This window comes from Colossoma macropomum, unplaced genomic scaffold (genome assembly GCF_904425465.1).
Source record: "Colossoma macropomum unplaced genomic scaffold, Colossoma_macropomum, whole genome shotgun sequence".
Taxonomy (NCBI): domain Eukaryota; kingdom Metazoa; phylum Chordata; class Actinopteri; order Characiformes; family Serrasalmidae; genus Colossoma; species Colossoma macropomum.
Window position 1 is genome coordinate 14410571 of NW_023494808.1, and position 16027 is coordinate 14426597.

At 38.4% G+C, this 16027-nt stretch overlaps 1 protein-coding gene across 1 annotated transcript in view; it reads left to right on the plus strand.

Moving 5' to 3' along the window:
- Window positions 1-726: 726 nt before the first annotated feature.
- The window catches only part of dachb (dachshund b), a 35042-nt gene continuing 19741 nt past the window's right edge, over window positions 727-16027 (plus strand). Inside the window, exons 1-3 of the mRNA XM_036557744.1 lie at window positions 727-1333; window positions 8432-8550; window positions 14646-14771. Coding sequence (XP_036413637.1) covers window positions 897-1333; window positions 8432-8550; window positions 14646-14771 — 682 coding nt within the window. The 5' untranslated portion in view covers window positions 727-896. The remainder of the gene's footprint in view (window positions 1334-8431; window positions 8551-14645; window positions 14772-16027) is intronic.

Sequence of the window (16027 nt, forward strand, 5' to 3'; positions counted from 1 at the left end):
ACAATTTAAATTCAGCAGCCAGTTCATTGTAAAATATTTCCTCAGCTCTGACCGTGATTTCTGCATTTCACTGTCATATTAATTCCCAGTTACCCTTTTTCCTTTATGATGTTTAGAATGTTTTGTAATGTTAGATTTAGGTTATGTGTTCTCTGGCATTTATTGCATTAGGATCATTTTTCTATAAATTCTGATGCAGGTGGGTGCGCAGGTGGAGAGGGAGACATGAGGTGAGTAGAGAACGAGTTGTTAGAGAGAAAAAAAGCTTCAGTTATGTGGCCGACAACAGCTGGAAAATAAAGCACCATGACTTGTGTGAAAGCAGTGCCTCTTTTAATAGCGGTGAGCGCTGCAGTAATGTCTCTCCTTCTTGTGTGTGCATAAAGGCACAAACAAGTCCAGTTTAGCTTTGTTTCTATCATGTTTATCATGTTTGTATCATTTGTATCATGTATGTGAAGTATCAACGAAAAATTAATGCATTCTTTTATATACAAATGTTTACAAACTTTTGCTCAGATGCGCCATATTAACCCATTCATTTTGGACTCGCTCGGGAGCGCCCTCTAGCCTTTGAGAACCTCGGAGCATATTACAGAGCGGCGGTTTTCTCTGCACGTTCTCTGGTTGTAGTGCATACTCAGCAGCCAGCCGTCTACCGGTTGGACAGTTCTTAGCCAATCTTAGTACGGGAGGCGGGGTTTGACGGAATACGAGTGGGGAAAAATAGCGCAGAGCACGCGCACAACAGAGGGAGGTCTACATTCTTATATGTCTCTTTACGGTTCAGTGCAAACAAGCGAGAGTTAAAAAATGGAGAAAAGATAGAGCAAAGGAACGTATGCCAAATGTCCGAGGCTGAAAGACTCTCCAAAAGGGCGTCTGTGATGTAAAGCATGGACGTCCCCTCAACTCCTCCGCTGATCTCTCCGGGTTCTACTCTCTCCGCGAGGCAGTTTGGGACAGACCCGTTTAGCTTCAGCCCGCCCGCTTCTCCTCCGCGAGCGCCCACTGGCTCGCTGAGCGGCTCGACGGTGGCGAACGAATGCAGACTGGTGGAAGTGCGCGGGCTGAAGGTGGCGTCGTTCCGCGTGGACGGACAGGAGCTGATCTGCCTCCCGCAGGTGTTCGAGCTCTTCCTGAAGCACCTGGTCGGTGGGCTGCACACCGTCTACACCAAGCTGAAGCGGCTGCGCGCGCGCCCCGTGGTCTGCACCGTGGAGCAGGTGCGCGTGCTGCGCGGGGTGGGCGCCATCCAGCCCGGGGTCAACCGCTGCAAACTCATCTCGAGGAGGGATTTCGAGGCGCTCTATAACGACTGTACCAGCGCGAGGTGAGCACACTGTTCAGTATGATCGCTATAGAAGTATGTAAAAGTCTTTTTTTCATTCTTTTTTAAGGTTTAGCACGCTTCGTAACAATGTACACTCTTAAAAAATAAGATGGCCCTTCAAGGGTTGTTTAGTAAAGGCAGTGGTTTTATTTAGAACCATGAGTTCTATATAGAATAATTTCATGCTGAAATGGTTCTTCAGGTTGGTGGAGTATGCATTGTATATGGTTGTATATAGTACCAAAAAGGGTTCTGTTGTTAGAAGCTTGACATCGTAACAATAGCAGAACACTTTATATAGAACCATTTTCAAAAAGCTTGTATATAGAACCATATACAACACATTCTTCATCAATCTAAAGAATAATTTCACCACGTGAAGAGCCATTTACGCATGAAATGGTTCTGTGTAGCTCTGATGGTTCTAGATAGAACTGTTGCCATTACTAGAGAACCCTTATGAAACCAGCTTTTTCAAGAGTGTAGACATTCGTGTGGAGAAATGAGAAGGTAACGTCTCTGAGATGTTTACCTTCCTTTTTAAAGTTCTCATTTTTTAAACTTATTAAGTACTCAAAAAAACAATTTTGCAAAATGCTGCCTCAACCTAATTATGTGTATCAATATGGTTGATTAACGTAGTCATTTTAAAAACTGTATAAAAGTGCTGTTAGTCAGTGTTGTTATGTATGTTTTGAACCCTGGTCTTTGGATTAACTGTTTTAAACTGGATGCTCAACAAAATTACCAGTGCTGAATAAAGTCTTAGTGTTCTTTTTGTGTTAATTTGGACTTGCTTCAACACCGTAGAGCCTGCTGGGTACTTATTAAAGGGTAATTCCACCATTGTTTTTTCAAAATTTCTGAATAATTCGGTCCTTAAGTCCTTAAGTCAGTCCTTAAGAGGTAAACAGTCATTCAGAGTGGTCTGATGTGAAACGGTTAATTGTAGAGAAACTGGAACCAGGGGTCGCCATGTATACAACACAAATTTAGCCATTTTATTTACTATCCAAAATCACCAGTGGACCTACACGTGTTTTCTGAATTTTTTAAAATGTAAAATTTGATGAAGGTAGGCATAAATCTGAAAATATAAGTTTTCTTTGGGGACTATTTTGCAATGCAACACCATTAATGAATTAAAATAAATAGATTAAAATGTATTTTAAGCCATTATTGCAAAATGATCATTAAACAAGGTGTCAGATATCAGGTCATAACTATTTCGTGTTATTACTTGTGAGGGAGCGTTCAGAAGCATTAAAGTCTTTAGATGTCTGGTTCCTTTCTCCTCAACTGTGAACAGTTCTGATTCAGTAAGTTTCTCTAGAATGGAGTTTTTGGCATTAAACCACTTTGAATGACTTTGTTTACATCTCAGCCATTTATTCGTAGAATAAAAAAACAAAAAATTAACGGAGTCCCCATTTAAAGCCTCTAACAGCTACACCACAAAAAGAAGTTATTCAATGAAAGGGTTATTAATACGCTGCCTGATGCCTGAGACATTGTTTTATGGATAGTTTTGAATTATAGCCTAAAGCATATTTTGAAAGGCCATTCATGGTGGAGAGGTACATACGTGACATTGTACAACAAAATAGTCCGCAAAGAAAACTTTTTTTTTTTCCTAAGATTTTATACTGTTTTTACTATTTTCAACATTACTGCTTGACACATGTAGGTTTACTGCATTTCATTTTGGATAGCATATAAAATAGCTGTGTTTGCTTTGCTTCCTATCACCACCATTGTAAAGAAATTGTAAAGTCATGAGGCTTCTCTACAATGTGCCATTTTACTTCAAAGCACTTTGAATGACTTCATTTATCTCTCAGCAATTGAATTATACTGAAAAAAATTTCCATTTTGCAATGATTCATCATAATGTTGACCCTCACCAGACCTTTGGTGAAGCATGTGTTCAGTGGAACCAAGATTGTTGAAATGATGACAAAAGGTTGTTGTGCTTTGTTTCTGAATGGCAGTAATAGTGATATTTAAAATCATATGTTTGAGCCAAGTCTAGTCTCAACAAATCTTCGGTGGCTTTATAGCCAGTGGGGTAGAGAATGGCAGACCCCTCTGTGCTGACCAGACTAGCAGGGGAGATTGCAGGGCCCATTTGTAAGCTGATTCTGCAGTTTAAATGTCTGGTTATTTAAGAAAAAAACAAGATGAAAGTTCAACAACTTTTCTGCTTGTTTACTGTGCATCATCTATGGGAAAGTGAAGTTCTGAAAATGCTTTGCTAGCTCTTGCCAAAAGATAAGCATGCAAGTCGCCTGGCTATCATCTCACTTAAAAGACACATACATCCAAAATAAAAAAAAATTGGCAGTTAACAACTAGCAGTGTATTTGCATTTTCACTTTTCTGAAAAACATCTGAATAATGCTGAAATTTCATCTTTGTCAATTATTAGATGTGGCCATTGATCAAGTAGAGCTAAACAGACTTAAGAGAGTTACACAGATGGTTCGGCAATTTCTGCATAATTAAATCATTAAGATGTAAAGAAAGTCATTCAGAGTTGTTTGGTGGTGATGGAAACCAGACGCAGAAGCGTTTAATGCCCCTAAAATCTAGCTCACAGAAAGTTATTACATGAGAGAATTCCGAAAATTCTGTCTGATGCCTGAAATGTTGTTTTACGATAATTTCAAGATAAAGTTTTGGCCTAAAACATACATTTTTTTTGTGGCGGAATCGTTTTTGACAGTAAATAAAACTGCTATATTTGAGCTGTAGACATTTTATGAGGATGTACCATTTGGTTGAGTTTACATTTTTTCAGCATTTTCTTTGTCACTTAACAGTGTCGGCTACCCAGTTTGAATGCCGCTCACTCTAATGTTCTTTACCTCTTTAATTATGTAGATCAGATGAGTTAGATCAGATGGAACTAAGCAGGTTGAGCAGACCTCCAAGAGCAGGTGGAGTCTCCACTTCTCAAGTTTGAGAATCTCATATTATTCAGCTGCACTCTCTCTAGGTGTTAAATTGGGCCGACACCTTATATCCAAACCATGGACTATTTAGGAACCATTTTTAGGATTTATTTTTCTTACAGTTCTTTAATTGGAACAATAATAATAATAATTATAATGATATTTAAACTGGTATAGAACCTTTTACATTTACAAAAACTGTTCTTTAAATTGTTCATGCCAGGATCTATGTATAGAGGTATTGTTTGTCCTGAGACGCACCAAATATTTTGTGATATGATATTAGAAAAAAGGGGGAGACGAGAGCAAAAGGAATGTCGCCACTTTTCAGCTCCTACAGAGAGAGGTGTCTAGAAAAGGCTTCAGTCTTAGTAGAAAGTGCTTAAACATCTGTAATTTGCAGAGAAATGTGATCTCTTACGTAAAGGTTCTGATGGGTAAATAATAATAATAATGACATTTTGTTTATTATTATTATCAATAGGTTATGAGGAAGTCAGGGAAGCCAAAGTTACACAAGTTGTTACATACATTAAATAAGAGATGGAAACGTCAAATACAACTTTTGGATAAACGTATTGGTAACTCGAACCTTAAGTGAGAACTGTTTTTTTTGTAGGAAATGCTGTCATATAAAGCACTTTTATAGTTAAGTGAGTTTTGGGGAAACAAGCTGCTGGACAGTAAAACATCAGTTTTTTTAAATATATTTTCTTTTATTGAGGTACTGTACCACTGCCAGAAACACAGGGTGGCATACATTCAAGATGCCATACACCCCCAACTTTTGGTTCCATTGGAAACCAAAAGTTGGGGGTGTATGGCATCACTCCAAAGAATGGCTCTTTGAGTGCTTAGAGCAGATGGATCTCACAGGAAGATGACATGTCCTGTTTCTGCAGTGTGGTAACGAGCACTCTGATTAGCCATTGCTCTTGCGACTCTGGTTCCTCTATGGGGAAGCAGATATTTTTCTCCTCTTGGCCACAAAATAATTCACTTGAAATTTATTCACAGGTTTTATAAAAACTGCCAGACAGCCTCAGCTCCTTATAGCCAAGTCTGTAAAACAGTTGATACAGATCTACATATGTTGAGGATACATCCCCAGTCACTATTTTTTTTCAAATCTTGCAGCATGATGGACATTTATCTTTCTGCTTGCTGAGAGAGATACATGTTTTTCCTGTTCTACAGCAGCTGTCTGTTTTATATCACAGAATAATTATTGCCAATTATTCCTGATGCTGAAGGTTTATATAATTTTAGATGGTCTTCTGAAATTACATTTAATAAACAGATGTTCCGATTAGCATTAACCTTACTAGAAACCATGCTAATGGATTAGCGTACAAGGTAGGTAATAAGTGCTTCTTGTAAATTGATTTGGGAAAGTTATTCTACTGTTAACAGCCATGCACACCTCACATTGTTGTAAAATAAAACCAGAAACGATGGTAAATTGGTTGGATAATTTTTGTTGAATTTTTGTCTTGTGGAAGTTGGAGTTTCTGGACTTGGAGATTAGCATGTTTACGATTACCTGGGCATGAATTGAACGCAGTAGTGCCAGAATTTTGCTTTGAGTCAATTAATAAGTTGTAAATTGCATGTGACTTGTACTGCTTCTCAGTGAGCTGCATCAGATGACGTTGCAGTCGTGGAGCCTGGTCCTCGTATCAGGCTGAGAATCTGCGGGTAAAAGCTGCTACTGATAGCATGAAATTCCAGTAGCGTCTGATGGTCGTAGTTGTACACACAATTTTTTTTGAAGCACATATAGGAGAAATTACAAAAGAAATTCAGAACCATTTAGCACTGTTTGCCAAGCCCAGAAAAGCGCTCTCGTGCTTACACTTACGTACCATCTGTTTCTCTATACATTATTCATTTCTGTTTTTGCACAATAACAGAATTTAAAATTTACTTCAGTTGTTAAAGTTAGGGAAAACAAGTACTTAGACATGTTTGTTTTTGTTATTTAATACGCATACAGTTCAAATTTACACAAAAAAGGACATATTCATAAGCATAAACCAAGAGAGATTTTAAAAACTGAAAAAGGTCTTTAGACAAATAAATAACTCTAGTATTTAGTTGTAAAGCTGTTGGCAAATCCTACATCTGTGCTAAGAAGTCATTAGCTTTTTTTGCAAGATTGTGTTTCAGTTGAGGCCTTGGGAGTTGAAACATCCATCCTCTCCTCTTTTTTTGCTGATAAGGTTATATTCTCCTCTAATATGTCACAGTAAATCGCTCCATTCATGTGTGCATGACTTGTAATGCCCCAGTATTGTTTGCAGAGAAGCGTGACCCCGTATCATGATGCTCTCACCTCTATACTCCACTCCGGGCATGCAGTTCTTGGGATCATGCACACAAAACTTCATTCTCCAAATATGATGAGCTGAATTAGAGAGAGTTCTGTTTCGTCTGTCGAAAGAGTACTATTGTTCTAAGAGGGTTCTGCTTTCTGTAAATATTAGATACATATCTCGGTGTCTTTTTTAACAGAGAAGATTTGTGTGGGGTGCAGTTCGTTGCCTATGGTTCTCTGTGTAACTGTTGTTCCAGTGTGGAGGTTGTCCTGCAACTCTTTGCAAGTGACTACTGGCTTTTCTCCTACCCTCCTTATCATTAGACTGAGTGCTTATATAGCATATAGCATAGCATATCTTGTGATAAAATTACTGAAAGAAAAGTGTGTGTATACATATATATATATATATATAATATAAAATACTGTAAATTCTTTGCTTTTTTGTACGCATTTAGTAGGTGCTTTTTTTTCTCTCATCCTCTTGCTCATGCATTCACGCTGCCGTTTAGGAATTCTGCTTGTGTTCTCCTGTCCATTTGCAAGGTGTCATCCTTGACTCTGCTGACTTGGCACTTCTGTTCCGCCCCAGGGACTCTCACACGGTTGTTTATTGGATTGCCATGGTGTCCTCTGTTTGTCAAAGGAGAGGACAGAGAGAGGAAGGCAGGCTGAAAATGTGAATAAGTAGGGGATGTGTTATCGTGCATGATGGAGGAGAGCAGAGTGCAGGAGGGAGTGAGAGAGAGTATCCTTGCTGTGATCAGAAAGAGCAATCTATGCAACATTATTTTAAATACAACTCTCTGACAGCCAGTGTGTAGGAGGACAGTCAAACATTGCTATTGAGTATGTTTAGATGTACAAAATAGTTAACTGCGTTTGGTAATAATTCACCCAACACAATTACATGCATTTTGATAAAAGGAGAACTCCAGGTGTACATTAGTCAGATGTACATGAGTACACTTGTTCAAGCTTCATGCCAAAAAAATGGATATTCTTGTCTTCTTTGGCAAAAAAACAAGCCTGGAAATTCATTTATAGACAATCACTGCATTTAAAAAATCGCTATTAGGTATTTTCCCCCAATCATTCAAACCTGTCCAAATATATTCCGAACTGTTGCACCTTGGAGTCTTTAATTACCCTTTGTACATGACGAATAGGTCTACAAGGTCATGGCCTGTTTCTCATTTTGGTGGTCGAAGAGGTGCTCACTCACCAACTTCATGGCCTCTAATGTAAGAGCGAGCTTTGGTGAAGACTACATCAGTGTGGACTCAGCAGCAGCTTCTTGCCCAAAATCCTTTTTGATACAGACTAGGTCCAGTCATGGTGGATGGTTTTATTTACAGCTGCTTGACCAGCATGGCAGAAAAATTTTAATGTTCACGTGTGAGTTACTATGCAGTTGTTTATTAATTTCACTTGTCCTTCAGATGCATTATGCTTGTACTCTGTACCATTGTGTTCAAGTAAATTGGCTAATTTAAACAATCAAGTATGATTGAGTATTAAGGGTCTCTCAGAAATATTCATGTTTTGAAGGCTGCTCCTGTTCCTGATGACTGAACATGTACAGAAAATGGTACTAGCACCTCCAAACTTGTATTCCTTTTGAAATGGATGCGGAATTTTTGTCTCTCAAAAGCCATCATGGTCATGGATGCAAAGGTGTGGTTCTAACTGTTTGTTTAAGCCATGGTACATGAACACTTAAATACCAAAATCTCATATATTGTCAGGTTAAACCACAGCAGGTCAAGAACAACCCAGATTCATCACCTTTGCACCTAACAGTCTCTGTGTTTGCACCCATTGCAGCTCTCGCCCAGGCCGGCCCCCGAAACGCTCTTATAGAACCAACATGCAGGACAGTTCAGGACAGCTTCTGCACCATGGAGCTCCTGGCCTACTCCCCCCAGCCTTCCTGTCACCAAGAGGTAATACTGCAGTTAATGCCTGATGTGCAAGGTATCATGCACTACAATGCATATTCCCTTTTTGAATGAGGGAAAATGTTCTAATTCTTTTTGTTAATTTTTTATTTTCACCTTTATTGCACCTTTGTTTTCACCTTTATTGACCACTTAGCAAGCCAGCCTAGAAAGGCATTTTTGCTTACTTCCTGACTGACTGACAAAATTGGTTAAAACACGCATGTGTGAGGAGTGTAGTTAGCCCTCAGTAGATGGCTGTAATGCACCCTAAGTTAGCCTGCCAAATGCCCCTCGTCTAATGGAAGAAGACTCAGGCGCTGGTTTCTCATGGTGCTCAGCGTTAGGTAAACTTGCGTTTCATGTTGGTGCGTGTCATTGCTTGAGGGAACTAATGGCTCATTGTCAGCTCTTTTGACCAATTGAGCATGTTACATCGGCATTAGCCGAGAGCGAGTTGCTGGAAACAAAAGTAAAAGGAACACATTGGCCAACTTGGAAGACATAGTCACTAGATAAGGGCATTTGTTATTCTAGTGTTCAAAGCTAAATGTAAAATAGTTAAATATGAACAAGAAAAAATAATATTTTTAATTATTTATCTACAACGGCACACAAAGTGCTAAAGTGACACACAAGTAAACGGGGAGAGTAGCCTCACTGTTTGATATTTAAGTGAGCTTTTAAGAAATGGTAGTTAATACTGCATTCCCTGTTTAAACTAGGCCAGAGCAAAATGGATCTTTAGCGTCTTCGGCTCTTTTTAACGGCAAACAGAACTGAGCTCCGGTGCTGTAGTCTTATGGAAATATAAGTTTCATAATAAAATGTTTGTGAAACCCCTTTAACTATTCAGTGTAGAAAAAAAAAACATGGCAAGAAATAACCTTTAACCTTGTCCCCTTGAAATTCTTTTCGCTGTCGGACGTGTAAATGGTCCTACTTGTCTTGCTTTACCACCTGGTGCGTACTAGTTGGTTCATTTCTGCTATTTTATGTTTTAACTCGGTAAATAGTTGTTTCAGTTTAATTATGCCTGCACTAGTAGCCTGTTATTAATTCTGTAAAATCTGAAGTAATTTGAAGCAGATGGCAGATGATCCAAGCAGATAAAAGGACAGGAACAGTTGTTGATGTCAAACGTATGGCATCATTGATTGGAACATTTCATTTTGGTAATTTAAAGGCTTTGGTTTTCTTTCAGAAAGGAATCAGAAGCTATTTTGATGTAATATTGATGCCAATTGATTACTTAAAAATAGCTTTTAATCACATTTTCTTGATATTTCATGATGGAGGCATTGGCTGAATTCATTTAGAATGAGGATTAGATACTTAGAAAGTGATGTAAAAAAATGTAAAGTAATGAGCATTGTGAGATTGTGAGACTTTTCCCTGGAAGTAAAAAGTAAAGTGACCCCATTACGGTTGGAAAGAAGTAGTAATAGAAGTAGAACAGTTTTGTGTTCTTGGAGTAGATTGTGTGTCTACAGAAAAACTTTTGAATTTTTTTCATTCATATGTTTGTGAGCTGGTTGACTTCCCTGTGGGGTATGTTAGTCGATTGCAGCCCCAAGCACTTAATTGGCTTGACTGTAAAATTGCTCATGCAGTCTGACTACCTCAGGGAAGAAGCTGTTGCAGAGTCTGTTGGTGGTGGAACTGATGCACAGGCACCTTCAGTCAGATGGCACAAGGGATTAGAGTCCAGGAGAGGGGTGAGAGGGCTTGTCCATGGTGCTGGCTGTCTTGCGAATGCACTGTTTATGATAAAGGGTAAAGACTCCCCAGTGATCTTCTCAGCTGTCCTCACAATCTGCTGTAGGGTCCTGTAGGGTCTCCTTATTTTTGTTAGGCTTATGTTGAGACCTATGCATGCCCTACACACATGCAAGTGGCATTTGATGCTGCAGCTGTTGGTGACAGCTGTTTAATGAAATGGGAATCATTCACTCATGCAGAATACAGCACATCAGCTAGGCAGATAGGTTGCCTTGTTAGTGGTGCTTGGCATCAGTGGTACTGTTGTTTGCGAACTACACTAGATTTCATAGTGTGTATTAGCTGTGTATTGCACAGAAGGCTTTATAGCAATGTCTTGCCTTACTATCAAAAACAGTTTCTATTCTGTAGCTTCTGGAACAGTTCTTTTGTCCTGTCATTCACAAGGATTTCTATCTTTTAGACGACTGTGAAGCAGCCTGTGAGTACTCTCATGGTTGTGTGGAGGTCAGCATTAAAGATGTTTCAGCTGTAGTTTCTCATGGCTTTGAAGGCACCCTTGATCTGCTTCATTGTGAAGTGTGAAGGACATCTTTTGATGGTTCAGTAATATTCCTGCTTTCAAGACACAGGGCAATTCAGCTTGTAGAAAGTGATTCTACTGCTTGGCTCAAAGCAAATGCTATGACATGCATGTGGGACTGATGGTTTGAAACTTTTGTCCAAGAAAAATATGCACTTTTTTGAATATATAAATGTAGTTTATGTAAACGGTGTTGGGAACACGGTACAGGGAAGGTGTTACAGAAATGTGATTATTTTTTCCTTTAGCGAAGTATTATAATACGAACTCATTTCCAAAAATGTTAGGGTGCTGTGCAGAATGTATATAAAAATAGAATGCAATGATATGCAAATGATGTAAATCATATTTTTAAAGGAAACTACAAAGACAACATATCAAATGTTGAAGTTCAGAAATGTGATTGTTTTTTGAAAAAAATATGCCCATTTTGAATTTGATGCCAGCAACACGTTCCAAAAATGATGGGATGGGGACATGTTTACCACTGTGTTTTATCACCTCTTCTTTAACAACACTCTGTAAGCGTTTGGGAACTGAGGAGATCAACTGCTGTAGTTTTGAAAGTGAAATGTTTTCCCATTCTTGTTTGATATAGGATTTCAGCTTCTCAACAGGTTGGGGGCTCATTTGTCGTATTTTCCATTACATAATGTGCCAAATATTTTCAGTGGTGACAGGTCTGGACTGCAGGCAGGGCAGTTTAGCACCTGGACTCTTTTAATATGGTGCAATGCTGCTGTGATACATGCAGAATGTGGTCAAGGCCTTCCCTGAAAAAGATGTCATCTGGATGGCAGCATATGTTAGCATTAATGGTGCCTTCACAGATGTGCATGTCACCCATACCATGTGCACTAATGCACCCCTATACCATCATGAATACTGGCTTTTGAACTGTGTACTGATAACAAGCTGAGTGGTCTTTAGCCCGGAGGACACAGTGTCCATGATTTCCAAAAAGAATTTCAAATGTCAATTCATCAGACCACAGAGCACTTTTCCCACTTCCCCTTAGTCCATTTTAAATGAGCTCAGGCCCAGAGAAGGTGGCAGCATTTCTGGATCCTGTTTATATGTGGTTTCTTCTTTGCGTTTTAGAGTTTAACATGCATTTGTGGATGCAGTGACGAACTGTTTTCACAGACAGTGTTTTTCAGAAGTGTTTCTGAGCCCATGCAATGATTTCCTGTACAGAATCATGTTTGCTTTAATGGAGTGCCTCCTGAGGGCCCGAAGATCATGGCCAGCAAATACTGGTTTTTGGCTTTGTCCCTTGCATACAGAGATTTCTCCAAATTCTCTGAATCTTTAAATGTTATGTACCATAGATGATGAAAAGCAGACGTTCTTTGCCGTTTTATGTTGAAATATGTTATTCTTGAATTATTTGCTCATGCGGTCTTTCACAGAATGGTGAACCCCTCCTCATCTTTATTTCTGAAAGACTCAGCCTCTCTGGGATGCTTTTTTTATACCCAATCATGGTACTGACATGCTGCCAACAACTTTAGCAGCCTTTTGTTGCCCCTGTCCCACCTTTTTTGGAACGTGTTGTTGGCAAGTTCAAAATGTGCAAATATTTATTGTTTATTGAAAAAATTTCTCAGTTTCAACATTTGAATGTTGTCTTTATACTATTTTCAATGAAATATTGGGTTTAAATGATTTGCACATCATTGCATTATGTTTTTATTTACATTTTGCCCAGCATCACAACTTTTTTAGAAAATGTTATTGTACATATTGAACATATTACACTTACTCACTTATTAAGAATTTTGTTACTTGCATTAATAATATGGCATAGAGCAATATTAATTTCATATGATGCTTTTAAAAAGATAAATATTCCCTACATAGCCACTTGACGGCTGAATCACGAAACCCATTATCTCAGTTCAATAGTAGCCATGAATTCAGTTTTTTTCCATCCTAATTCAGTCTAACATGGCTGATGGTAACAGGAATGTAACAGTTGTCATTACCAAATATGTTTTATAGATTACCAAAATCTGTTTTCTCTTCGCTTTACTCTCTTGGCCTTGCTGTTAGAAAGGGTCTTGATATCCTGTTTTTCATGTGATGTATTAGGTTTCCTGTGCCCATAACAGGGTAAATAGGTTTCAGTAACAGAGTTTCACACAACTTTTTTTAAATATCTTTAAGCTTCTATATTTGTATGTATTCTTTGAAAATTAATGGTGGAAGAAAAAGACACTCTCATGGTTAGCACAGACGTGCTTGGGGATCTTCTGAACTGTCGCAGCTTTTTCACTGTTCACTACAAGGGGCTATGTTAGTCTTATAGAAAAACAGTCTGGTAAAGAAGGAAAAAAATCCGTTCACAGATGGATGCAGTGCTGAAGGGCCTGCATGTGATTATCAGCAACTCCACTTCTAGCACTGGGTGCGATGTGTGCAATTAATGCAAATCCCACAACGATGGCAGTCATTGTTGATGCAGTGCATCACCATTGATCTGTGATTTTTCTGTACCTTAGAAAGCTACAGTCTTTTGACAGTGTTCTTCCAGTCTTTTTAGTCTTTAGTTAGGCTTAACGTTAGCCTGCATCTTTTAAGTGAACTACTGCACTCTTAATATTGACACTCTTAATGAATCATGACATTTGGCATATCGCCATGCCAAAGAAATTTAACCAAACTACATCCAGCCTCCCACCAATCCCACCTATCACTGGGCAAAATTGATTAGCAAGCTCAAAGACCCTCCCAGATACCATGTTTCACTCGGAAACACCTCATAGTATGGAACAAAATTACTATGATTGTCAATTCACATTGACTTCAAGGTGATATTTTGATGCTAGTTTTACTGGTAGAGCTTTTCAAGCTGCATTCAGAGTAAACATCCTCAAATAACACTGATGGATGACTTTTCCCCTATTGGCTACTTGTGCAGCAAAGTTTTGGTTTATATATCTGAGCTAGCATTTTCCCGGGCTCTAGAAGGCTAAGGATCTCTTGAAAAAGGTTTGTATGGAAAAGGCGTCATGATGTACTAAAAGGCTAGCGTTCAGTGAGAGCTGATCTTTCGTCCTTTCATTTCTATCAACATGTTTCTTTCCTGGAAGAATACACTGATGTTGCGTGTTGGGGGAAGGTGACCTTGTCAAAAGACATCAATCAGCGGGTAGACATGTTTAAACTTTGAGAGAGCGCAGAGGGTTGTCCCTACGGACACAGAAAGAGCAGTTTTCATGTCTATCATTAAACTGTTGTTTCTAATCAATACCACTGTGGGGGTATCCAAGGCAACCAAGGATGGGTGCTTGGTTTGGCTAACTGTTCTTATGGTAGTGAAGAGTGAGAAGATAATGATTGACAAATGATTTCTAAGGATGGATGATAATAATACTACTGTATTCAATAATACTGACACAACTGTACAAGTAAAGTGCATCAAAGGAACCTAATGACATGATCAGTACAGTTTAGCAAACTAGCCATGCTTGGCTGGTTAATGTCTCACTGTGTTTGTGAGGCCTGTCAAGAAGCCTCATAGAGTCTTCTGAAGGAAGAAAGTGATTTGTGACAAAGAAAGCTCATACCAGACCGTCTGTAAACAAATCAATGACGACCTTGAGTTGTAAAATGGTCAGAAATGGCCACTTCCCTGGCTGTTAATGAAATATTTAGATCACACACTGCAGACAGTGACATAGATTGCTTGTTGAAGAAACTTTCCTGCAAGATAATAATGAACAAATATGGAAAATTGTCCTGTGAACACTGCCTGTACTTTCTCTATGGTGTGTATGTGTATTAATTGTAGGTCTTACAGCCGCAGCAATGGCTGAAACAATGAAGTTACAGAAGATGAAGATGATGATAAACCTACATAAAAGCACTAATGAAAACGGCACACAGTCTGACCCACGGGAGCTCAACTCAAAAACAGGTACGCACACATATGTCATGCTGTTACTTGGTGCTAACCAAATCTATCCAGCATGTTGTAAAAAAGTTACAAGCCAACCTGCAATTGTGATAAATGCAAGTAACCAGCTAGCATTTGAGACGTGGCTTAATGGAGAGTGCTTTCAGAGTATTTGAAATACTAAATACTAAGTATTTAACAGAGTAAGTTTAACAAAAAGTTGGCTTTGTGTACTGTTTTCACTTCATGTTTTAATTGCACAACAACATATTTGTGTAGCATCAAGGCTAACATCCAATTCTTTATTTTTATAATTTCTTCTCTTTTTTCCAAATAGAGTGCTATTTGTTCAGTTTGCTTAGTTTGCTCTATTTGCTTAGTTGTTCTTATTACCTGACCTGTCCCTGTCGTAGGGTAGGTAATGGCTGGAGGAATCTGAAAATCATTGGTTCAGCATCATCTCCATTCCTTTATCATTCCATCAACATCAAATTAATGTCCAAATATTTGCATTTGGATAAATATTAAACCAATAATCGCCATGTACCACCAGAGCTGTCAGTATCAATTATATTACTATTCAAGCAATCTACTGATAATCTTTTTATCCAAAGGGCCAAACAATAAAAATGAATTTAGCTCAACACGCAAAGCCTTTCAAGTTTTCTAAAATGCTTTACTGGAAAATCCTAAACTAGGAAATCTTTTTGAAAACTTGGTAACACTTTCTATGAATGTCACCTTTGTAAGCATCTATAAACACATTCATAACATGTTATAATGCATTCATAAGACATTATGAACATAGCTATAAATATTTATAAAAATGCACTATACGTTATAGCCATGTTTATTGTGCATTATGAATTGTTAACATAATACATTATAAGTACTGATCATAACAAATGATAAGAGCTCATAAGTCGTATTTGTCCGCTCTAAGTAAAGTGAAGCATACTGTACTAAAGCCTCCTCCAGTGTCAAGAGTGAGGCCTCAAGTTGAAGTATTTACTGAAGGATTTACTGAAACACTAAAACATACACAGTAAAGCACATTACAGGCTTCAAATGTCAGAGTTTAAACTAGTGCTGCCATCAGTGTTTTGCACAATGCGGGAAAGTCAATGTACACCAGTGTTTGTCTTTAGGCTCTACAAGCTGGGACTGACTTCTTTGGCACTGACATTATAACATGTTATTAACACTATTTATAATGCATTATATTAACAATTCATAATATATAATAAACATGGCTATAAAGTGTAATTCAGTGTAAC